The 26,861-nt window shown below is 43.0% G+C and overlaps 1 protein-coding gene and 1 long non-coding RNA gene across 3 annotated transcripts in view; both read left to right on the top strand.

Annotated features, from left to right (window-relative positions):
- Nucleotides 1-8,132: 8,132 nt before the first annotated feature.
- Nucleotides 8,133-26,861, top strand: part of LOC125510450 — a 34,648-nt gene continuing 15,919 nt past the window's right edge. Inside the window, exons 1-5 of one of the 2 annotated variants that reach the window (XM_048675630.1) lie at nt 8,133-8,461; nt 10,376-10,645; nt 10,729-10,945; nt 11,042-11,284; nt 11,370-11,479. In XM_048675630.1, the coding sequence (XP_048531587.1) occupies nt 10,533-10,645; nt 10,729-10,945; nt 11,042-11,284; nt 11,370-11,479 (683 nt within the window). In that variant the 5' untranslated portion in view covers nt 8,133-8,461; nt 10,376-10,532. The remainder of the gene's footprint in view (nt 8,462-10,375; nt 10,646-10,728; nt 10,946-11,041; nt 11,285-11,369; nt 11,480-26,861) is intronic. The other variant, XM_048675629.1, reaches the window with a different exon arrangement.
- LOC125510451 lies at nt 12,988-18,513 on the top strand. Its single transcript, XR_007284624.1, has 2 exons — nt 12,988-17,945; nt 18,075-18,513. It is a non-coding gene; the product is annotated as an uncharacterized LOC125510451 (long non-coding RNA).

Genomic DNA, 26,861 nt, shown 5'->3' with positions numbered 1-26,861 from the left:
CAGGTGAATCTTAAGCTCTTTTTTTCTCAATGGTTGTTTGGTCGTACTGAGTCACCATGTTGTGTTCTTTTCGTTGAAATTCTTGCTTGGTCAGTCAAGGATTCGGAGTGATTATTTGGTGCGGAAGCGAAACAACTTTGGTAGTCTTGGAATGTGGTTGTTCCTAAGTGTTTGCTGGCTTCTCGAAGCATGCATTGATCGAGAATTTGCGGTAAATTAGAGTGTGATAAAAAGTTTTGGTTTTATAGGTTTTGGCTAATAATTACAATATGGCTCATGTGGTCAATGTGTTAGGTCTTGTTTTCTTAGAGGGGATCGACTGGGATCTAGGTCCAATTAATGTCGATCTGCCTGCATGGTCACAGTTTCACAATGAGGGCATTTTCATGTTTGGCCGAGGCTAGGGTGGGGAAGTTCCCATCCTAATCGTCGTCAATCAACGCGGCATAGAAAAATTGTCTCAACCTGTGTAAGGGCTCGCAACGAGGAACAACAAGGCATAAACCGGTTCCATAGACAGAACAACACAGGGCAAAGCCCACCCTAATTGACGACATGTCGACCTGCAGCCATACAACGCAGCTCCGACTCTAACTAAGAACTCAGAAAAACGAAACCAGGCATGGCTGGCGCCATGGAAGATCGCCGAAAGTGCCGCCTGCAGCCAGTCATCGTACATCATAGGGCCCCGCCGCCGCAGTTTCGACTCCACAGCAACAAACAAAACCGAGGCAATACCATGGACACGCCGGAGAAGAGCCGACTATCGCAACCATTGCCGCGTCGCCGACATCGCTCCCGCCATCATCTTAGCCACAGAAGTCTGGTCGCCACAGTGATTCTCTCGGGGCCGCCGCCCCGACATCCACCGCTCCGTCGCGCCCAGCGCAATCCACCGGCATCGCCTTCTGGGGCCGCCGCCCCGACATACCACCGCTCCCCACAAGTAGCAACGCTGCACAACCCGGCTGCCCGCAGCCCATGCTGCTCAGGGCAATCGGTCGCAGACCACGAACGTCGCACCACATCCGGGGCCGCCGTCCCGACATGAAGTCAGACCGCCCCCTCTGGAGCGCGTCGACCGGACCGACAAGCCTGCCACCCAAGTGGCCCAAGATTGCCACCCAAGCAAGGCCGAGCCGTCGCCCCGCCCCATGGAGCCGCCCCGCGCATCACTTTCCGAGGCCGCCGCCTCGACACACATTAGCCGTCCGGGGCCGCTGCCCCGGCATCCACCAAACCCGACGTAGGGGAAAACCAGACACATCAAGTACAAGCTGACTCTCCCAAGCAACGCCCCCAAGGGGGAAACGACGAAGACGCCACCGCCCGCCCACTCCGGAAACATCTGGAGCTTAGGTTTTCACCCGGAGAGCCCAAGCCCCACGTAGAAGAAGATGAGTTTCACAACGGCGCCTCCAAGGAGGGAAAACGACGCCCGAGAACGCCGCCGTCGACGGCACCAGCAAAGTCAGGTCAAGGCTTTCGCCCGGAACACACACATCAATGTCATTATGGCTTTCTCTCCACCACCACGGTTGGAAGCAATCATATTCAATGGCCATCATGGGCTGATAAAGGGGGGAGCACAAGGATGAGAAAAGGTGTCTCATTTAGATGGGATTGGGATGCATGTGTCGTCATTACATGTGATCGGGAGTGGAGGAGGAAGACAAAGAAATAAGCAGCGGAAAAAATGCAAGCATGGTAATGGAGTCGTTAAGAGAGGAGAGGTGAAATGGAACATACAATGAGAGGGGTTCCAACGGAAAATATCACCACAAAACAGGAATTTGCGAGTAAATTGTTTTTTTACAAAAGAAAATGTGAGCATGAAAAAACGCAGAGCAAATTGAAATTAAGGGAGTACTGTTTGTGCTAAAGATAGAGTGTCAACGTATAATTAATTAAGACAGTTGGACCTGACCGAAAAACGAGTTAAACCATTGAAACTGTTCCTAGCTTGTGGACTCCCTCGTAGCACCAAAGCACAACCAGCACCAATGAACAGGATGGCGATGTATACTAATAATGAAGAATCAAAATATCAATTCAAAACTGCTGCCAAGGTGGGTTCATCGGCACTAGTATGAAATTAAATTGAAGGGGTATACGCCTTTTATTTTTTTTCATGCATGCACGTGCAAACTTGGATGACGATAGGAAGAATGGAAAAGCAAGCAATGACATGGGTCTATACTCTGTGCATATTTGGCGAGTGGCGGATACAAGGGTGGGCGAACATTGCATAGTACTTCCTCCGTTCCTAAATATAAGTTTTTATAGAAATTCTTGTATTTTTATATCCCTGCATAGTGTGCGAATAACTTTGAAAGATGGTCATTGGATGAAGTCAATCTGACGGTGTAGAGATGACGAATCCAAGCACTACTGGCCGTTGGATATCATCTATATTTCATTAGATTCTGCCACATGTACAATTTAGAAGACTATGGTTGAGCTTAAGCATAATGCACAAATCTCAAAACACAAACACTTCTCCTTTGTTATAGAATCTTCCATATCATAATTGCCCAAACTTTTTTCTAGATGAATTGCCATTATTTGTTTTACTTTATGCTTTACAATGCATAATTTCATGAATCTTAAAATAGATTAGCTTTTTTATTAAAATTAATTGATTTTGAATTAGATGAACTATAAGGATTAAATGAATCATCTACATCATGCATATATTACTCGAAGCTTACATGCTATAGTATGGTATTTATTCATAATTTGGTTGCCAAATCTTATGCGTGCAATGCACGTGTACCTTAATAATAGGAACAGAGGGAGTACAAATTAGTTAGCGATATGATTGCACGTACGTAAGTACTTGGCCCCGACAAATCCTATTGCGCCCACAGCTTCCAATTGTCACACAAATGCACAGTCAGCTAGCAAGTGATGCCTTTTTGGCTCTACGGAATCTTTGTTTCGGGAACCTTCTAAAAGGTTCCTTTTGGGTTTTTTCGGCTTCATTTTACAGTTATTTATTTTATTTTATTTCAAGAAATGTTTTCTAAATTTCAAAACGTTCAAGATTCCAAAAAAAAATCACCAATTTTTAAAAAGTATTCATGTTTTGGAAAATGCATTTTCAGAATTTTTCAAAATGTTCTCATTTTTGCAAAACATTTAGATTAAAAAATTAAAAAAAATAGTGCTCTTATGGAAAACCAGTAAAACCAAGAGGAAAACAGAAAAAAAACAGATTGGCTCCCCTAGCTTTTTTTTTAGCATCTGTAACCTTTATTAAATCTGGATGTTCATAGGGATACAGATGATGTCGGGCGTATTAACGAGCCACAGGTGGCGCCCGAGAGACAGAGAAGCCGTAGCTTTTGCAAGAGCATGCACTTCAAAATTATGCTTTCTATTCTCATGAACAAAACGGATATTAGGGAAATTTCTAGCCCTATGGTTTATCTCACTCAAGACCGAAGCGAACTGACAAGGAACTTCCCCGCCGATCATAGAGATCACGGTGGCACAGTCTGACGCCACGCAAACAGAGTTGAGATTGAGATCCGTCGCCAACGCCAGGGCTTCACTGCATGCTTGTGCTTCCAAAGAGGGCGGATCCGTGAGACCGTCGAAAACTCTGGCAGAAGCTCCCAGAAATAGTCCCGCTCTGTCACGGCATACCACAGCTGCTGCGCCTCTGTTACCAGATCTGGACACGGCCCCATCTGCACCCCTAGCTAGACCGATTGTCCGCTTCTAGCGAGACCTAGGGACCCCTCACTGCAGGGGAGAGCGAGATGCGCCGGCCAGGCGCGTGGGAGGACATAGCCTCGTTTTTTCCGCTTTTATGTTTTCTGTTTTCATTTCTTCCTTTATTATTTTTATTATTTTTTCTATTTTAAGATATTTTAAATAACAAAAATCACTATGAAAAACCATTTCAAAATGTTGACCAAGCATTTGAAAAATGTTAAATATGTATAGAGAAAAAGTTTATCACATATACGAAAAATGTATACAAAAAACAGTATGTATGAAAAAAATTGATCAGGTATTTAAAAAAAATTAATCAAGCATTTGAAAAAATGTTGAATAATTATTTGAAAAACGTTAATCAAGCATTTAAAAATGTTAAATATGTATAGAAAAAATGTTGACCATAAATTAAAAATGATGAGAAAAATGTGATTATGTATATCCAAATGTTAATCAAGCTTTTGAAAATAAAATAAAATATTAATAAATAATTTGGAAAATGTTAAATGTGTATAGAAAAAATGTCGACCATGTACTTAAAAATGGTGAATTTTTTATCATGTATATAAAAAATTTAATCAAGCATTTTAAATAATGTTGAACAAGTATTTCAAAAATGTTTATATTTCCTTTGAATAGTGTTAGTTAAACATTTTAAAAAATGTATAGAGAAAATGTTTACTATGTATTAAAAAATTTAATGTTGTAATTTAAAAATGTTAATCAAGGATTTAAAAAGAGTTGATCATGTATTCAAAAAAGTATTGGACTTGTATTTGGAAAATGTTAAGCGTCTATTAGAAAATTTGATTACATATATACCAAAAATGTCTATTGAAAAACAAGGAAAGCAGAGGGGAAATAAAAAGAAAAATAGATGAAAACAAGAAAGAAACAAAAGAAAACCGAAGAAAAATGAAGAAAACTAAAAAGAAAGGAAAAAACCAAGAAAGAAACAAAGAAAAATGAAGCAAAACAAATAAAAAGAAAAAACTATGAGAACCATGAAAGGAAATAAAGAAAGCCAAAGAAAAATAAAGAACCAAAAAAAATGAAATTTGAGAAAGGAACGAAGAAAAATCGGTGAAAAAACAAAGGAAAAAAAACTGAAAACCCAATCGAAAACCGGTTCTTTTCCCCTTAAGTAGGTTGCGCCCTACTATTTTCCGCAAAGCCGTAGCCGTCGCTAACTCACTGGCTTGCAGCGCTGCCTATCATGCCAAAGTCCTGTGTTCGATTCCAGGGTTGCTCGCCTTTTTCTTCTCCCTTTCTTATAAAGGTGCACTATTGGGCCGGCCCGGAACTGTAGATGCTTAACGCAAGACATCCTACCATCTCGTTGAATGCGAGATATAGTTCCACTCTGCTTTCGCTAACCTTCAATTCTTTACTATGGAGGTTGATTCAGTCATCAACTCTTTAGGCTGCCAATGAACCAACAAAGGCTAACACATCACGTTGTCTACTAATTTCTCTCAACTCTCATGTTGTAACATGTCGAACTTATACATTAGATTACCTATTTTTTATTGTCTGATTTGTGATGCATCACCGCATTAGGTCATAGGCATCCGCGATCGTTTGAAAGCTCGGACCAGTCGATGCCTCGTTGAACATTGGTAAGCACAGATGGTTGTTGCATGGCTGCCAAAGATGACTAAGCAATCAGGTTTCTCCTAGCAGTAGAGGGGATGGGCACGGGCTAGATTTTCTCTAGGTATGTATTCTAGCAACATTGATAAAAAAAATCTTAATATAACAAAAAAATTCCTATCACTGTTGATTTTTCATTAAACCTGTATAGATACATGCTAAAAGTCATTAAGCCATCAATTTGGTTATACAATGATTGTTATAGTTCGTATATCTTAAATTCCTTTTGATAATGTTTTGTAGCAAGGCATTTAATTCATGTAATATTTCGGAGTAGTTTGATTATGATATTCGTCTACTTGGCACGTAGAATTATGAACCAAATTAGCTATAGCTAGACAAGCTCCAACTTCAAGAAAAAAATTGTGAATCTACTGTCTTGGCAAGCCTTAGCTATAGCTAGATATAAACTATTGAGTAGTTTGTGAGGACAAAAAATGACTTCACCAATATCTTGCCTCCCTTATGTCTAAATCCTGACTCGGCCCTTGCTACTAGCTAGCATGTGATGTTGTTCTATGCATGCTTGCTGGATGCACAAGTTCATGCTACCTGTTCGGCATCAAGTGTGTAATGCTACATGAAACAATTTATGCACACTATTTTGTTATAGGTTAAACTTGGAAGGCTCAAATAACTAAAAGAATGTTTAATATACAAGTCTGTTTTATAGTATCGGAGTCACAATATACATATCAGCAGTAGGTGATTGATCAGTCATCGGTCATCGCTAGTTGCTTCTTGCACCTACTTACATTTCTACCGTTACACGTACCTTATCAACTAGTTTTCTGTCGTATTGGTAGACACTCAAAATTGTATCCTTCATTTTTTTTTTCAAAAGGGGGTGTACCAACAAAGTTGATGCACATAACCAATTTGTTAAAAAGAACAAAAGTAGTTCACCAACTTCAATTTTTTTTTACTTAAAGTTGATACAAGTAGCTCAAAAAAATTATTTCAACTTATTATCTTCTTTTGATGGTAGTGCTGTCACATGATATATGCTTGCACTGCTACTGCTACACACAATGACCCGTCACTAGATTCGTAGTTTGGCTTTCAAGCTTCATGTACCATAGCACGGATGAACGCCTCTCGTCTAGTTGAGTTGGATGCATATGGGATATTAACTAGCTGCGAACATGAGGATGATGCTGGATGGAGCGTATCAATAGTTCATCGGAGGATTCGATATTAGTAGCATGAATGGGATACATCAGGGATACAAATTCAAGCTCAGGAACATGAATATGAGTTCAAGCTCAAACAGACGCATCTATATGATAGACAGGCTCTCAATGATAGACATCCTCTGTGTAATTGACAGGTGACAAGTGAGGGCCACATGGGAAATATGCTAGCAACACAAAGTTGAGGAGTAACATCTAGTCGCTCCTTACGTCTCCCTGCACTAGGAAGCAGTGCACGCCCAGCCCTATGAACCACATGAGCTGGCCGGCGCTAAGTGGAGTCCCCAACAACAGCCACCGACGACAAGCATATTATCTTGTCACTAACAGAGGAGTAAAGGTCAGATGGCCAATTTGATAGTTTAATCAAGTACTTCCTCCGTCCGGAATTACTTGTCATAAAGATGAATGAAAATGGACGTATCTAGAACTAAAATACATCTAGATACATCTATTTTGCCGACAAGTATTTCCGGACGGAGGGAGTATTAAAAGACAACCTGGTAGTTATTATTGTTGTAACTTCTATCATGTCAGTTGAGTCAATTGAAGAGTTGGATCATGGCAAGATTTAACTGAATTGGTGGTATGGAATATACTGGGATTTGGATTCTTCTCAGCCTGCAATATCAAGGGATTTTGGTTTGTATGAATATTTACATAATTTATACCTGGCCATGGCAAGATTTAACGAATTGGCAAATTTCTGCAACCAATTCACAACCACTGAACCAAACAAAATAAAAATATTACATCAGAAGTTTCGAAGAGTTGCATCTGAATTTATTACTAGAAGAGAATACCCTGTACATAGTTGCAATGAACAACACAGACAAGGATTGGACACGAGGAACTAGACCCAGGACTCCCATCCAGATAGCGAACACGCTGAAAGTCTGAAAACAATGCTCCAAAGCATTTTATCGCTAGCCAGCATAGAGTTTACGTAACCAGGTACATTACAATGCCAAAGCAAAGTGCCACCAAAGTTCTCATCAGTTCCTCTAGCAATAAAGTGAGACCAATGACCTCTTAGATTGGCCGCATGCATCTTTCGAATGCAGAGGCCGGGGGATAACCTCCTTTTCTATAAAAAAAAATGACCTCTTAGATTGGGATTAGCGTGCTCCAGCCATGTCTTAGTGAATAACAGCAAAATATGTTGTAGCTGCTGTGGCAAGCGAACCAGTAACACCTGGACTAATTCCCTTGTAAAAACCTGCAAACAGGTCAAACAGTAGGAAACATCAAAAAATAGAAGGCCAGGAATACTTTGTTTATAAAGATTACTACTAGTGCTGTGAACAAGTTGAATCATTTGGCTATCCTTTACCTTCGGGATCAGGCGGTATGCATTTTCGCCGAGTACAAAAGCTGAAAAACATGCATGAAATCAGTGCGGTGCGAGAGAGGAGAGGAGAGGTGGCATGCATGGGGAGAATAATGGCGAGACAAGCCATGTGCGCAAAAAGGAAGATGAATAAAGCTTCCATGGGTATAAGTCTAGAGTCTAGAGTAGATGTGGATTAGCAGGAGAGGCTCTGAACTTTCCCCTCCTGTTCTCTCAGCATCTCACCTACTGTATTGTTCCCTCATCTCGTCCCACCCAATGAATCCTTGCTGTATCCTGTACCAAAAGTCAAGAGAGTTTGGGACATGGCAGAAAAGTCGGTGAGGTTTGGAGATTAGTGAGTTGGGCTCCGGACGCTGCTGCTTTATTCGGACGTGACACCACTGTCCCGCCACCGCAGCCAGCAAGCTACAAGAGAGGCGCAGCGGCAGCGGGGAGTAAACTCGGGCAGATTCCGCTGCCAAAGATCTCCCCACCTTCCCGAATTTCGCCGCAGGCCAGAGGCCGTTCGTCCCCTACCCGGCCGGATCATTACTTGGTAAGCCGCCTCCCTTTCCTGCTGCGATTGCTTGTGTGCACGCGCGCGCGAATTCAGTTCTGGTTCCAGTTTAGTTGACTCATACCTGCAGTTTCCCTCCTGGATACCTGTGTTGTTTACTCGCTTCGCTTTCTCGTGTTCGTCGCCGGCATATCATCAGGGGAAAACAAAAAGGCTAGCCATCTGTGTTCCTCTCCTAGATACTGTCTGTCTATTACTACCTCCGTCCTATAATATAAGATTTTATTACATCCAACATGTATAAGATCTTATACTATGGGGACAGAGGGACTATATATAAACAAACTTGCTACCCCCTTTATTTGTCTGTCTCTTTTGGCCAACCAGATTTGTCCCTTTGTTCTCTGTAGTTTCTTGTACTAGAGCACAGACCTCATTGCACACTGTAATTTCCTACTGCTCCATCCGATCTAAATTAATCGACGCGACTTTAGTACTACAACTTTAGTACAAAGATGATAGTGCTGAAGTTGCATCAATTAATTTGGATCGGAGGGAGTAGAAGATTTGTTGGCCTGGCCATGTCCATTTTGCTGCAAGTGCTGGACAGTGGATATGCTTTCAGAGTTTGACTTCTTTCTTCTATGTAGCCGTGGTCTTATCAAAGATTTCAGGGGGAAATTGCGGGGTGGGGGGACAAATCCCATCCTTTTAGATCTGCCTTTGCTTCATAATAATGTCTTGATTAAGGCTAGGTTTCTGGCTCTCCTAATGATTGCCTCCTGTCCCTTTCCCATGGGATCCATGTGCATGTGCTTAATGCGTTCCTGCAGTTTGTCTCTCCTAACTAGAGTATCTTTTTTTGGTTCGCTTGTCTCTGTATCCAGTTTCCCCTCCTGGGATTCGTTTATATATTGCATATGGGATGGATGGCTGTTAGTATTTACTCCCTCTGTAAACTAATATAAGTAGTGATCTAAACGCTCTTATAGTAGTTTACGGAGGGAGTACTACATGCTTTAGTGTCGGGCTGCTGAGATAACTTGTAGGATGTCATGCCAACATGGTCAGGGTACTACCTGTTTACTGTGTGCCTGTGGCACTATACAGAGGATACTCTGCATAACTTCTACTCCCTCTGTACCTAAATATAAGTCTTTTTAGATATTTCAATATGAACTACTCCCTCCGTCCCATAATATAAGAGCGTTTTTGACACTAAGGTAGTGTTAAAAACGCTCTTATATTATGAGACGGAGGGAGTACATTTTGCTTCGTATGTAGTCCATATTGGAATCTCTAAATAGACTCAGATTTATATACATGAATGAGATGCATCTGGAATCAGTGGCGGAGACCCAAGAGAACACCCAGTACGTGTGTGCAAAATATTTCTTCCTCTGCGCCGAGCCATCTGCCGAAACCCTCCTAATTCTCAGATCAAAAAAAAAACCCTATATGAAAAACTTATGACTTCCTTTACATATCAATTTGGGCAGCCAAATTTGTCCTTTGTTCGCTGTAGTTTCCTAGATTTACCGGCCTGGCTATGAACATTTACTGCACTACCGGGCAGTGGATGTTTTCAGTTATGTGTTTCTGGGAGAAGTTTCGTCCTGGTAGAGCTACCTTGACTAAGAGTAGTTGTGTTTTGCCCCTGGTTATGATTGCCTGCCTGCCGTTCCCATGGAATCCATGTGCTTAATGGGCTCCTGCAGTTTGTCTACGCATACTTTTTATTTGGTTCCTTTGTCTCTATCTCCTCGTATTCGTTTTACGTAAGCGACTTAAGTATTTACATGATTTACTTTGGAGCTACTGAGATAAATTTGTAGGATATCCCCGTATGTCCACTTTGTAGCTTGGGACTTCTTTCAGAAGTTAGTCTTGATATTGCTGTTCTGCAGGTTTATCGCCATTTAGTCAGATTGTGACAATTGTTTCTTTATGCAGATCTGGCCACGGTTCTGGAATTTTCACCAGTGAGAGAGGGCCCGCTCTGCTTGCTTTGACTAGGAGTATGAACTATCACTGACTTGGTGAGAGTATTTTTGTGGTCAGAGAAAAGCTCCATAAGCAGCCCTCTGGTCGTCTGGTTGAATCCCTTCTAATGGAGAGGGTTAGGACCATTCTGACTCATGGATACCCATACCCACATGAGCATTCGAGACATTTCATGATTAGGAAGACTATCAAGCCACACTATTCACACTTTAGTCGCTGGTAAGCAATCTCGGGAGTCTTTGAAAAGATAATTGGAAGCAAAACAAGATGTATAAGTTCCCTGATGCTGTTTCTGAATACAGGTACGTTGCTTGGATATTCTTGGCAGCATTATGGCATCTCCCTAGTTTTCAGTCAATGGGGTTGGATTTGAGGATGAATCTTTCCCTCTTCCTCGCTGTTTATATTTCCTCTCTAATCATCTTCCACGTCATATTTCTTGGACTCTGGTATTTGGATCTTGTTTCTCGCATGGCAGAGAAAAAGCCAGAGATGCTTACTATAATCAAAAATTGCGCAGTAAGTTTTTTGGCATACAATGATTCAGGTGTTCCGTTCATGTTCTCTTAGATACTTGTGATTTTTCTAAGATTTGCATTTTCTGTCACATCACAGGTGGTAAGTATAGCTTGCTGCGTGTTCTACGACCACTGTGGTAACAGGACCCTTTCAAGGGACAAATCTATTGATCATAGAACTGCATTTTCACTGTGGATAAAGCAAAATGAGTACAATACACTGATTTCAAAGCTATGGCGTATGCATAAGTTTAAAGATCATATTTGCTCGCCCTGGTTTGCTCCGGTTGGCTCTGCCAGTGATTATCCACTTCTATCGAAATGGGCCATTTATGGAGAAGTTAGTATACTTCACCTTCTGTTCATGCTTGGATATCTCTTCGGTTTATTTACTGCTTTATTGTTATCTTGTATGTTTGCTCCAGTTAGCTTCCAATGGATCCAAACGCTCCAACATCATTTCACCTGTCTACTCTTTGTGGGATACATTCATTGGTCTTTACATGGCCAATTATGTCGTGGAGCGGTCAACTGGGTATGCCTACTGTCTGCACACATCCATCTGGTAGAATTTCTTTTTGATGTATTATAAACAAGTCAACAAGCCTGCCCCAACTTGTTTGGGACTAACGGCTTTGTCGTCGTTGTTGTTGTATTATATAAACAAGTCAACAGATAAGTTTGCATTCTGTCATCTTCAGAGGGAACTTATGGTGATGAAAAGGAAATGCAATATGTTCGTCATGGTTTCATCTACGTAGAACTATAATATGGTATTCAACGTCCATAGCCCCTTAACAAAATGCCAATGGTTGTTGGCGAGCCATGGTACTGAAGAGTTTATTACCTATATGTCACATGAATATGCTTTAGTGAATAACATGGTGTGACTGGGTAAGATATCCTGAGCTCATTATTACTTATTAGGGTACTGAAGAGTTGGACATGATGATGACCACTTTATTTGTCTTTTTTCACATGTTTGTCTAGCAGATAAGAAAATAGGGTACTGAAGAGCTGAACATGGTGTGCATACTTTGATCATTTACATCACTTGAAGTTTTCAGTTCATGTTTGCTGATTAATGACTAGTAAATGTTTTGCTTGTCATATGCTAGTTTATCACGAGTTGCATTCCATACATGGATGATGCCACATATTAATTATCTTTGCCAGCTTGTTATATTGGATTTTGATTTTTTTCTGCCCTTTTGAGTATGCTCTCCAGCCTCCTGCTTGGTATACGCCTGAACACGTAACATTGGAAAAACCTGAACTTCCTCTTGGAGTTTCTGAGCTCAGGCAGTGTAGCTGACCACAATGTTTTATGATTCCTGGAAACCACGGTAAATATTACCTACCTATGATCTGCACTGTACTTTATGTATTATGACATTCATATACATGTCTTCTTCCTTGCCCATCAGTGTTACAATTTTTTCTTGGCATCGGAGAAGTTAAACTATATATTTTTTAATACAGTATTGTGACGAGAGCTATGTAAATAAGGATGACAAAAGCTGCTCCACAACATGGGCTTAGCCCCAGCCTCTGTACGTATGTGCCTCCAGTCACACTGGTTGAGCATGAGCCGGGTAAGGACGTGCTTCGTGTAGATGCAGATGCGCCTGAGGACTGTGTAGGATACACCGAGTTTTAGCACCACAAAGATATCCTCCAAGTGAGCCAAGTCGCGGATATGCTTGTCCATTTTTTCTTTGGTTAAATAGCATCCTGTAATACCTTCCATGCCCATTCAACCAAGCTTTCTCCACCTCCAGTGCCCTTGGCAACCACGCCGATTGGCAGCTCTAGCAGAACGACACCAAAACTGTAGATGTTAGTCTTCTCGCTCGCCCTTCCATTGTACTGAAAGTATTCTGCAAAATTCGTATTTAGTTAGCATTTGATGAAAATGTTTGAGATTCCTTGATGGATTTGAGACCCATCAGGGGGTCATGTACCCGTGTATAACACAAATGGTTGACATGTTGTGGGACTGGCCTGGGTTGATAATCATTCGAGTAAGGCCAAAGTCGGCGATCTTAGCATGGAACTCTGGGTCAAGCAAAATGTTGCCTGACTTGATGTCCCGATGGATAATAGCATCTCCCCACTCTTGGTGGATGTAGTTGAGGCCCCTGGCCATCAATAGCGATGGTCAACCTCCTCAGCTAGTACAATGGTGCAAGGGCGCCCTTGCGGTAACGGTGGTGCAACCAGTCGTCGAGGCTGCCCTTCTCCAAGTGCTTATAAACAAGCAGCTTGGCATCTTAGCTGGAGATTATGCAGAGCAGCTTAGTGATGTTCTTGTGATTGAGCCCAATGTCTTCACCTTCGAGCTGAGTTGTTTGTGGTCCGGATTTCCCGTGTTGCATATCTTCTTGACAACCACTATTTTGCTGTTGCGGTCCTTAGTGCCACCATCAAGGCTAGGAGGTGGACACGGTACACCTTTCCAGACCGTCGCTGATGATAAAATTATCCTCAGATATGTTGTTGACCACGTCGGATTTCATGAAGTCCAGAGGTGTGAATGGTGTCCTTTTCCAATCAGTCACGACTTCTTTCACCACTTGTGTGTTCTTCCGGCGCCGGAAGTGCAGCCATATGATGATGCTCATAGAAGTGATGATGACCGTGACATTAAACACTAACAAGATTATCACACACTTCTGGAGGTGGGTGCCTCTGTGGCATTTTGGCGGATTTATCCTCGAGTCCCGCTTGTCACAAAGCCCACGATTTTCATGGAAGTTGTGGTTGTACTTTGCACTTTGCAGAGAGAGGGACACGTCCCCATTGAGCTGGTTAAATGACAAATTGAGGGACACAATTGAATGGTTGCCAAAGTCAGGCAGAATTTTGCCTGTTAGCTCGTTGTTGGACAAATCAAGGACTACCAGTGATGAAATTGTCTCAATGCTCCATGACGGTATTGCACCTGATATATGATTGTTGCTAAGGTCAAGTGATTTGAGATTTTGCAACAATTTAATTGATGTTGGTATGGATCCAGGTATTTTGTTCCCACTTAGTGAAAATTCAGAAAGCTTGTGGAGATTGCTCATGTTGACAGATAGCTCTCCTGAGAGTTAGCTATTATGCACCATCAACACCAATAACCTAGTTCCAAACGTCGGGATCGAGTCGGAGAAGTGGTTGTTTTGCATCTCAATTCGAGAGATATTCGAAGATATGTTTCGTCATAGTGCTAGTGAAGTTGTGCGATATTAGCACTGTATGCACCAATAGCAACCACCATATATTCATCGGAAACTTCCCTGAGAAGTTGTTACCGAGCATAATATTATCCAGTGAGAGGTAGTTGCCAATGCTTGCCGGAGAAACCGTTGTTAGAATCTACTATGTCGAATAGTTTCCCATGAGCGCAAAACTCCTCCAGTAGTGAGCTACACAAGTTTTTGTTGTAGACCTCAATATTTCCAAGCGGCGAGTCCTTCCCAAGTTCTTGTAGCACCTCACCCCGAGAGCATATTGTCGAAAAACTAGATGTATTGGAGGTTGGGAATGAGGTCAGTGCTTCTAGGGATGGGGCCTATGAACTCATTGTTGTATAGGATGATAATGGTTAGTTTCTTGAGAGTCCCAAAGTCTTCTGGTATGCAGCCAGTGAGTTTGTTTGCCGACAAGTCTATCTTAATCAAATTCACCATAGTGATGTTGCACGACAGCTCCTCGGTGAGTCCATTGTCATACAAGTACAAGATCTCGAGCTTTTGGTGCTGCCAGATCCAGACATGGATTGAACCACTAAGCTTGTTGCCCCATGGGTCCAACATGGTTAGTTCCTTTAGGCTTGAGAATGCCTCTAGAATCTCGTCGGTGAAGTCATTCGTGTTGAGAATCAGGTTCTGGAGTGCCGAAAGCTCGGCCATCAGCATTGGCAGAACTGCAATAAAGTTGTTGTTAGTTAGGTTGAGGTGCTTCATAGATGGTGATAACCGGCTGATTTCTTGAGGAGGGAATCCATGGAAGCCATTGTAGGAGAGATCGATCAAGGTATCGAAGCCAGGACCGGGTGTAGAGCGTGATGCCGGGGAATCTCCCAGTGAACTTGTTGTATGAAAAGTCAAGGTGGATCGGGTACTTGAGGTTGCACATAGATGGAGGGATGTTGCCGGTAAGATTCAAAGGCTTGAATGAAAGCCCCATAAATAGGCCTCCACCGCTTTCCACACAGCTGACTGGGCTGGTGTCAGCTGCGTGGCAGTAGGTGGAGGCCTAGTTACGGGGCTTTCCTTCAAGCATTAGAATTTTATCAGGAACATCCCTCCATCTATGTGCAACCTCAAGTACCTGATCCACCTCGACGTTTCATACAACAAGCTCACTGGGAGATTCCCTGGCATTACGTTCTACGCCTACTCCTGGCTACGGTACCATGATATCTACTACAACAGCTTCCATTGAGTGCTTCCTCAAGATATCAGCCGGCTATCACCATCTATGAAGCATCTCTACCTGACTAACAACAACTTTTGTGGTGTTTTGCCGACGGCGATGGCCAAGCATTAGGCACTTCAGAACCTACTTCTTGACACGAGTGGCTTAACCGGCGAGATTCCAGAGGCATTCTCAAGCCTAAAGGAACTAACCATTTTGTACATGTTGCACAGCAAGTCAGTGCTTCGATCCTTGTTTGGATCTGGCAGCACCAAAAGCTCGAGATATTATACTTTTATGATAGTGGACTCAACAGGAAGTTGTCTTGCAGCATCATTGTGGTGAATTTGATTAAAATAGACTTGTGGGCAAACAAACTCACTGGTTGCATACCATAAGACTTTGGGACTCTCAATAGACTAACCATTATCATCCTATACAACAACGAGTTCCTAGGCCCCATCCTCGGAAGCATTGGCCTCATTCCCAAACTCCAATACATCCAGTTGTTTGACAATATGATCTCGAGTGAGGTACCACAACAACTTGGGAAGCACTTGTCGCTCAGAAATTTTGAGGACCGCAACAACTTTTCTAGCTCACTACCGGAGCAGGTTATGCGCCCATGAGAAACTATTCAACATTGTAGTTTCTAACAACATCTTCTCCAGTGAGCTCCCGAAGCATTGGCAACTGCCTATTGCTGGATAACATTATGCTTGACAACAACGACTTCTCTGGGAAGTTTCTGGTGAATATATGGTGGTTGCCATTGGTACATACATTGCTAATATCTGACAAAACTTCGCTAGCACTGTGCCAAAAGATATATCTTCGAATATCTCTCGAAGTGAGATGCAGAACAACCACTTGTCCGACTCGATCCCGACATATCAGACTGGGCTATTGGTGTTGATGGTGTAGAATAACCAACTCTCGGGAGAGCTACCTGTCAACAGAAGCAATCTCCACATGCTTTCTGAATTGTCACTAAGTGCGAACAAGATATCTGGATCCATACCAACATCAATTGAATTGTTGCAGAATCTCAAATCACTTGACCTCAGCAACAATCGTATATCAGGTGCAATACCGGCATAGAGCAGTGAGATTATTTCATCACTGGTAATCCTTGATTTGTCCAACAACGAGATAACATGCAATATTCCGCCTGACTTTGGCAACCATTCAATTGCATCCCTCAGTTTGTCATTTATGACCAACTCAATGGGAAGATGCCCCTCTCTCTACAAAGTACAATTGTGGCTTCCTTCGAAACCGTGGGCTTTGTGCTAAGTGGGGATCGAGGATAAATCTCCCAAAATGCCATGGAGGCACCCACCTCTAGAAGCATATGATAATCTTGTTAGTGCTCGGTGTCACTGTCATCACTTGCATGAGCATCATCATACGGTTGCTCTTCCAGCATCAGAAGAACACACAAGTGCTGAAAGAAGTTGTGACTGATTAGAAAATGACACCATTCACACCTTTGGACTTCATGGAATCCGGCATGCTCAACAACATATTTGAGGAGAACATTATCAGCAGTGGAGGGTCTGGGAAGGTGTACCGTGTCCACCACCCTAGCCTTCATGGTCTCATTGAGGATCGCAGCAGCAGAATAATGGTTGTTAAGAAGGTATGCAACATGAGAAATCTACACCACAAGCAGTCTGACTCGGAGGTGAAGACATTGGGGAGCATCAATCACAAGAACATGATCAAGTTGCTTTGCAGCATCTCCAGCTAAGATGCCAAGCTGCTTGTTTACGAACACATGAAGAAGGGCAGCCTCGACGACTGGCTGCACCATCATGACCGCAAGGGCGCCCCTGCACCATTGGACTGGCTGACAAGGCTAACCATTGCTATTGATGCATCCAGGGGCCTCAACTACATCCACAAAGAGTGCAGACAGGCTATTATCCATCGGGACATCAAGTCAGGCAACATTTTGTTTGACCCAGAGTTCCATGCCAAGATCGCCGACTTTAGGCTTGCCCGAATGGTTGTCAACCCACGCCAGTCCCACCACAGGTCAGCCATTTTTGGGACACACGGGTACATGGCCCCTGATGAGAATCTCAAATCCAGCAAGGCATCTCAAACGTTTCTGTTGAGATCTAACTGATTGCAAATTTTGCAAAATACTATTAGTACAATGGAGGGGCAAGCTCTAGAGGGCCGATATCTATAGTTTTGGTGTGGTTCTACTAGAGCTAACAACCGACATGGTTGCTGAGGGCGTTGGAGGAGGAGAAAGCCTGGCTGAATGGGCATTGAAGGTATTACAGGATCCCTCTTTAACGAAAGACAAAATCATCAAACATATCCGTGACTCGGTCCATTGAGAGGATATTTTTATGGTGTTGAAACTCGTGTTCCCTACACGAGTCCTTAAGCATATCTATGGCCAAGCATGAAGCGCGTCCTTACCCAGTTCATGCTCATCCAATGCGACCGGAGGCATGTGTGTACAGAGGCTGGGGCTGAGACCATGTTGCGGAGGAGCGTGTCCGAGAGGGGCACCAACAGCAGTCGGTATGGCCGCCGGCGCAACTCTGTAGCGCATACATGGATGAGTTATTAAGGTACGGTCCCTTTATATCACTCGACCCAATTTTCTCGTTGTAGGCAGTCGAGTTTACCAGTTAGCTGTCTAGCCAGACTTATTTATTGCATTTGTAGTTAACATTTGATTGTTTTCTTATTGTAACCAGAACAGGTGGATCATGTTGCCGCTGGTGATCACTTGGCTCCTTGTCTGTCTAACCAGGAGATGGTATGGCTTGCGTCGCTGCGCCAGCGTATCATGTGAGCGGCCGTAACACTGGATATTTTCCTGTCTAACCAGCAGATGGTATGGCTCGCGTCACTGCGCCAGCTACAGTTGCGTTCGGCATTCACGTGACCATGTCCTAGATGAGTTTGGGCTTGTAGAATGCACATCAATAATTGTGTTTGCTTTTCTTTTTCTGATAATAGTGTAGTGGAGTGGGGCAGTGACGCAGTGGAGGAGTTCATTTCTTCAGTCCAAGATGTTGTAGCTAGCTTGTGACTTGACGCCTTTGCCAAATGATTGCCTAGCGATAGCAAATTAAACAATGTCGCAACGATACTAAGGTACTTCAAAAAAATCCAGTCTCCTTATCAAACGAATATACTAGCATGTCTGGATGAGGTTTAGATGTGATCTCATATGGGCTGCTTTCCTAATTATTCACTACCTACAAGTACTAGTGGATGATCCGAAAAATACTTCTATTTGCAAAGACATCTTATATTAAGGGACAGAGGTAGTAACTAATTGTTTTTAATAACACCAATCCTCTATATACCCAATGCCAACTCATATCATCATGCATGGAAAATGACACATCCTTAATGCACCTTCTATTTGAAATATGCCACCAAGAGCTTGTCTTGGTTGGTCTCATCTCATGTTAATACTCCAGCTGCATTGCCATCTGTTTCTTCATAATTTCACAAATATGTTACTAGTATTACTATTGCGTACCTTTCATTACATTGCGTTGCACAATTGATACCCAAAGGCAACCTGTGAGTACGGAAAGTCCTAATCTCTACCGTGTGAGGTTGACCTACGCGTCGCTCCTTTATTATTGACTGCCAGATTTTTTCTTCTTAATGATCATGGGTTATAGAAGCAAATCATAACACCAGGTCATTTGGTTTGAGCGATCACAGGACCGCAAGCATCTTGTTTTTTGTAGCAATGTCAGTTCATTTTGTTACACGTGTAACCAATGGATTGATAAGATATAAAAAAACTACTCCCTTCGACCCATGATATGAGAGCGTTTTACACTAGTGTGGTGTAAGAAAGCACTTATATTATAGTACGCAGGGAGTACTTACTTATTTAATAACCCGTCGATGTCTCGCCCGTCATGCTTTCAACTCATCGCGTCTTAGCTGATGATTAGTTAGTGGGCTGATTACTGCCTAGCCTAGTGTGTGTTGGGACCCTAGCGTTCACCCTTTTGTACTCCAATTTATCGACCAATTATTTTCTGCCTAACTAACAAAACAGCAAACATTTTCATCTCATTGAAGAAAAAAACTAAACAAATCTTCTCGGCTATGACCGAATCAACCCCAACTCGATTACTTGTTTTATGTGTCTTTGCTTGTGTAGCATCGACCATGACCGAATCAACCCCAGCTCGATTACTTGTTGAATAGAAAGATAGGTAAAACAGTAGGAGATGACGTGTTGCTGATCACGCCCCAAGTGAAGACCGACTGAATGTATAGGATCAATTTGATGATGCAACCAGTAGCAGCAAAAATTAACATTCAAGTAGTATAATTTTATATTGTATTTACTTGATATTATTGATATTCATGTTTTTCTCTATAAATTTGGTCAAACTTTATTAATTTTGACTTCAACAAAGATCCATACACATTGTTTTTTTAACATAGGGAGTATCAATTATACGATAACTCTTGTTTCCTCATAATGATTACTTGATTAACTACTTCACCTACAAAATAAGATTTCCGTTTCAAAAAACAAAAGATTTGAACGTATAAATGAATGTAGATATATACCAATAAAATTTCCTCCGTCACTAAGTCAAGGCGGTTGATTACGTATGTGGTATTATTAAAATGGAAAGGCATAGACGTGCAAATGTTGCTAATCTGAAAATTCCTACCACTTCATGACCAAGCAATATTACAGCTGCACCGTCGCTTGTTTCTTCATAAATTCGGCAAATTTATTATTAGTGTCCACCCACCATTACACTGCATAATTGATATATGAAGACAACATGTAAGTGCTATAAAATAAACCTATAGTAGACTTGACTATAAAGTCTATTGTATGAGGTAGTATTTGTCTCACCATGATTTCCATCTTTACGTGACTTCATTTTGGGATAAGACACACCCATGCACACAATTGTAAGAGAAATTTGAATTGCGTCAATGGTGAAAGTTCATACTGGTGGTCTAGGACTGGGATGCATCTAGAACAGGAATTCAAGCATCTGTTGTCCAGGACGTACGACTTATGCATGTGTTTGATGTGAAATATAGAGTTGTTCATCTATGCTGCCATAGCGGGCCCTCCCTTATCCATTTGCATTAGTTGTTTCATGACACTCGTGATGTGTGTTATGAGAAGAGCCAGGATCCATCGCTCTTTCATGCCTCTAAGGTCACAGGAAACGAGGCAGATTGATAGCGGTGCATGCAGGAGGCAGGAAACCCTAAACACCTAGCGGCCGCTTGCCCGGAGGACGCAGACCTCCATTTTGCAATAATTGTAGCCTAACCTCATGGCGTGTGCCTGTTTTACTACTAGTCCTCTCACATTTAGAACCTAGTGGACTCATGTGCCTGTTTGGTTTGGAACCAAGCGCAATTTCACAAATCACTGGTACTATCCTTGCACTTGTTGCAAGCTCTGTGTCTAATTTTTTTTTTTGACAAATCAAAATAAAAAACGAGACCAACTTGGGTTGGCTGCTAACTCCCGCGCCTAGCCAACTGAGCTGCGCAGCGGGCACAAAACGAACTATTCTTTCGCCTTTTTTTCACAAATCACATTGATATACTTGTGTAGGCTTCAGCTAGGCTCGATAGAGTTGCTAAGTCGTAAAGAAAATCATTGTCCACTCATACAACAAATTAGACCAGTATAGTTCGAATATGCCCGAACTTCTTAGCAAAATCATAAAGAATATAGATCAATATTCATCTAACTAAGCGAGCTTTGTCGAGCTCAGCTAGAAAATATGCTTCTCTCTCTAAAATAATAAGGGGAGTATTTTGCCATACAACATACTAGTACTACAAAAGAAGGAAAATTCCACGCAAGAAAAGTTACATGAAGGATCGAACCAAACCTGCATGGGCGACGTTCTTAAAAAACTTACACCTGCAGCAGCAGCAGCTGCTGCTGCATTTTTTCAGGTACTGTTTGCATGTGGGGGCCGGGGCCCACGTGGTGAGCGGCTCGAGTAGAAGAACGTCCACGCGTTGGCATGGGTTCCTTCTAGACGTTGCCACAAAGATGCCTCCATCGGTGGCCACCGGTGCTGGTCATGGACGCGTGGACCGAGCACACGGACGCATGGGCCTCATGGACCGCCAGCTTTCGGCAACGGACGGCGTGGACGCCTGGATACCCATAACTCTGGTTGTTTGATTTCTGACTAACTTAGTTAAAGATTGTCACAATTAAGATTAAACAAGTTTAATCAATTTAAATAAGTGTTTGGTTTAAGCCACATTTTAAGGAAGTCATACTTGGATTCCACATAACAAGGTGTGGCAAGATTCTTTTAGACTTGCTAACGTGTGACTTTTATTCTAATGAACTAACCTTAAGCAAGCTTGATAAAAACGTAGACAAAATGTGACAATGCTAGTCCTAAAACCAAACGGCAGTCCGTATATAATTCGCATCCGTACAAATACGCCCTTCTGTCTGTATATGTACTACAAGTACGTAGAGTACTACTTTGTCCAAAACGACGCAGATTAGTCCAACATGTTGTAGCTGTAGCTAGCTACTGGCTTCACGCCTTCGCCAAATAATTGCCTAGCTATATCAAACTAGCATAGCTTGCGCGGCGGCACGCCGCGCCTGGTGATGCATTATATTTAAATAGATCGTAAAGGCCATTGTTATATTTTTAATGACAAAATTGCATAACTAAAATCCAGAAAGAGTTCTAAAAGGTGGAAAATGAGTACATTTATTGCAGCCATGTATGATAAATACTGATGAACGAAAGTATACACGCTAATAATAAGGTTTACTTATTGGCACATTATAGAGACCGTTCTATGGAACATACCATATACAATGATACAACTGCATGAAAGTAAATGATTGCGGATGGCCTAGTTGAGTTAAATCATCCTAGTGTAGCCCCCTGTAAGATAGTTTGTAATGAAGTAGTCAAGAGCTTTTGCAAATTCCTCTACCTGTTAGTCTAACGGGTGTCTTAGCTCCTTTGTATGTAATGATGGGATCATCTCTCTGAGAACGTTGGGGTACATGCGAAGAAGTGCCACGTCGGAGAAATCATTGCATATTATCGCCAAGATCATTGTTTGTCTTGCGAATTCATTATGTTAGGTACTTACTTGCTAGCGAGCCATGTTGAATTTTCATGCCTGTGCGGTGGCACGCCGCGCCTATTGATACTTTATGTGAGAAACTCTATGTACAATAATATTAAACTTCATATACCAATTATTTTATTATTTTATTCACTTTTTATGTGTTCACTTCAAATTTTATATTATGGTGTATGTAAAAAAAATATTGGTACAAATGCTATAATCTTTCATAAAGAAAAGTTTTATTGAATGAAAAGAGTCAGTACATTAATTGTACATAAAGAGAATACATATTGATATTGCATGATAAATTTCTGATTCCTTGGTAATTCAAGGCATCCTTGTTTGACCGCCCATTGGTTTTGTGTTCGTAATGAAATGATAGCTGAGGAAGCTCACATCAGTAGTTAACATGATAGAGCTTGTATATGGGGCAGTTGTTCAGCTTCAGTAAAAAAACATATTGTTAATGCCTTGCAATTGCTTCCGGCTTTTCACCCCGTAAGGGTCTTATTATGTAAGTTAATAGTATGTTATCCAAATTCATCATAGCTTGATGCATCCATACAATAAATATGAGAAGGGATCGTTCAAAAAATTAAATATGAGAAGGGGTTAAAACCATATGTCTAGTATTGATGCCTACATACAACAAATATGATAAGGGGGTAAACCCATATTTAGTCTTGATGCTTGCATAGAACAAATATTAGAAGGGAGTAAATCATGGTCATCCCAAAAACCATATCATCAAATTAACAGCAGATGCAGCAAATGACACGGGACCATGAAGAATATATCCCACACTGGAACCACCGTGGGTTTAACGGTTGCAAATTCCTGCACCAAGGACAGATAGTAAATGTTTGCAGCAATGATGGAAGGGATACCATACCTTAAAAGCACAAAAATGAACCTGAAGCTTAATAACACCAATCAATTAGTGGCCATCTCTGAACCTTTAGTCACAAGAAAAGGCTTCAAAATAATCGACAGAAGCAATCCCTATATGGATTATCAAGAAGAAAGAGGATCAAGAGAAACCTTATCTTATTACATAGCAATGATAGCACCAGAATTTTGACCACTTGCAAATCTCCCTCGCTGTTGAGCTGCACAAAAAATATGAGAGAGAGAGAGATGATCACACGAACCTGGACGTATGCGAAACCTCGTCGCACCATGCAAGGGGATACAACGCCGATGGCATGCATCGCGGTTTGAGTGCACTTCATGTTCAACAGCATCACATAGCAGTGCAATGCGCAACGCCAGGCCGTGCCTTACTGATGGATGTTTCACGTTGAGATCAACGTACTCATCCACATGCCCGCAGCATCATCAGCAACAGCCGATCCTGGCTAACAACGGACCACTCCGGCTCCAGCCGCTCCTGCGCAGTGTGGCCGCCTTCGACACCATCCTGCTGTCTGCTGCACCGCCTCCCCTCCGTCTCGACGCTGCAACCTAACCCCTTGTCGGCCCATATGTTGGGTTACGTAGTAATTTCAAAAAATTTCCTACGCTCACGCAAGATCATGGTGATGCATAGCAACGAGAGGGGAGAGTATGATCTACGTACCCTTGTAGATCCACAACGGAAGCGTTTAGTTGATGTAGTCGTACGTCTCCACGGCCCGACCGATCAAGCACCGAAACTACGGCACCTCTGAGTTCTAGCACACGTTCAGCTCGATGACGATCCCGGACTTCGATCCAGCAGAGTGTCGAGGAAGAGTTCCGTTAGCACGACGGCGTGGTGACGATCTTGATGTACTACCGTCGCAGGGCTTTGCCTAAGCACCGCTACAAATATTATCGAGGACTATGGTGGAAGGGGGCACCGCACACGGCTAAGAATATGATCACGTCGATCAACTTGTGTTCATGGGGTGCCCCTTGCCTCAGTATATAAAGGATGGAGGAGGAGGAGGCCGGCCAAGGCAATTGGTGCGGCCAGGATGTGGAGTCCTACTAGGACTCCAAGTCCTAGTAGGAGTCCACCAAGAGGGGAGGAAGGGAGAAGGAAGTAGAGGAGAAGGAAAGGTGGCCGGCCCCCTTTTCCCTAGTCCAATTCGGACTAGAGGGGAGGGGGGGCGCAGCAGCCCCTTGGCCCTTTTTCCTCTTCCCACTAAAGCCCATCAAGGCCCATTGCTTCTCCCGTAACTACCCGATACTCCGAAAAATACCCGAATCACTCGGAACCTTTCCGATGTCCGAATATAGTCGTCCAATATATCGATCTTTACGTCTCGACCATTTCGAGACTCCTCGTCATGTCCCCGATCTCATCCGGGACTCCGAACTCCTTCGGTACATCAAAACTCATAAACTCATAATATAACTATCATCGAAACCTTAAGCGTGCGGACCCTACGGGTTCGAGAACAATGTAGACATGACCGAGACACATCTCCGGTCAATAACCAATAGCGGGACCTGGATGCCCATATTGGCTCCTACATATTCTACGAAGATCTTTATCGGTCAGACCGCATAACAACATACGTTGTTCCCTTTGTCATCGGTATGTTATTTGCCCGAGATTCGATCGTCGGTATCTCAATACCTAGTTCAATCTCGTTACCGGCAAGTCTCTTTACTCGTTCCGTAATACATCATCCCGCAACTAACTCATTAGTTGCAATGCTTGCAAGGCTTTAGTGATGTGTATTACCGAGAGGGCCCAGAGATACCTCTCCGACAATCGGAGTGATAAATCCTAATCTTGAAATACGCCAACCCAACATGTACCTTTGGAGACACCTACAGAGCACCTTTATAATCACCCAGTTACGTTGTGACGTTTGCTAGCACACAAAGTGTTCCTCCGGCAAACGGGAGTTGCATAATCTCATAGTCATAGGAACATGTATAAGTCATGAAGAAAGCAATAGCAGCATACTAAACGATCGGGTGCTAAGCTAATGGAATGGGTCATGTCAATCAGATCATTCAACTAATGATGTGATCTCGTTAATCAAATAACAACTCTTTGTCCATGGTTAGGAAACATAACCATCTTTGATTAACGAGCTAGTCAAGTAGAGGCATACTAGTGACACTCTGTTTGTCTATGTATTCACACATGTATTATGTTTCCGGTTAATACAATTCTAGCATGAATAATAAACATTTATCATGATATAAGGAAATAAATAATAACTTTATTATTGCCTCTAGGGCATATTTCCTTCACCATAGAGCAACCTGCTGTCTGCTGCACCAGGAGCATCCGCCCTCGCAACTGTCACACCGCTCGCACTGGCAAGTGATCGTTATCCGGCGGTGGTGATGCCGTCATCGTTGTCGTAGAGGTTGTTGTCGAAGGATCTATGATCCCCGAACAGGGCGTCCTACTACGTCCGAGCGGAGACCATGGCCCCGCCAAGGGGATACGCAAGCGCCGGCCGCCGGGACACCCGGTTTCCGCGCAGCCCGTAACCAATCGACAACATCTTCGACGTAGTCACCGTCGGCCGCGGACGACCGGTTGGACGGACTCAGGGCGATGCCGGAGCCAAAGCTGTGGCTGATCCTCACCAGGCCCACCAGCACCGCAAAGAAGGTCAAGGGAGATTAGGAGGCCCGGGGCAGCAGCAGCGAGTTGCCGACAGCCAGGGCATAGCGGCGGCAACGGCCGATCATCAGAGGGCGAAGCATGCTCCATACATACGCCGGCCAACCAGAGCTCCCCGCGACGGAGGAGGCCGAGCAGGACACCGCGGTCCATTATGACAGGAAGAATGATAATACCATAGAAACAGTGTAGGCTAACCCAAAGAAAACCTAGCACAATGATATGAGAAGAAGGACGATCTATTTATAACCCCCAGGACGTAAGCGATGGTGGTATGTGGCGAGGTTTCGAGATCAAATGACTACAGCGGCGCAAACCAGAAACAAAAAGCAGATTCTAGATCGAAACATGAAAGCGGCACCGATCAAAAAACGCAAGAACCCTCCAGATCAGGTGATGGAAGCGGCACATTTTTCACCATAGAGCGGCAAAATCGCTAACCGCACCCAAGAATTCAGCACACAAGTTCAAAAAATTTGAAACTAAACACCGAATCCACAAAGCGTTTGTACACAGCCATTTACCAAAATAATACCATGTGCCAATCCCAAAATTCACCATGGGTCACTTTCATCCAAGTAGATGAATGTTGGGGCAAAAACCTTGCCTGGAATAGAGGCTTGGGTATTATGCAATGTCAAACGTACTTAGAGCCAGGGCTCCGCCTCCTCCTCCTCTTTCAAGAAAGAAAGTTAGGGTTCGTGCCTCTCGTCGGTGTCGGGGCAGGTCCACCTCGTCTTCGGTGGCCCTAGGGTCATGAAGGCGCGGTGGATCCTGTCAAGGGCCGGCGGGAGGGCTCCGTTTTTAGAGGGTGTCTGTT

The sequence above is a fragment of the Triticum urartu genome, chromosome 5, assembly GCF_003073215.2.
Source record: "Triticum urartu cultivar G1812 chromosome 5, Tu2.1, whole genome shotgun sequence".
Classification (NCBI taxonomy): domain Eukaryota; kingdom Viridiplantae; phylum Streptophyta; class Magnoliopsida; order Poales; family Poaceae; genus Triticum; species Triticum urartu.
Note: the sequence above shows the minus strand (reverse complement) of the source record. Positions and strands in the feature narration are given on the sequence as shown.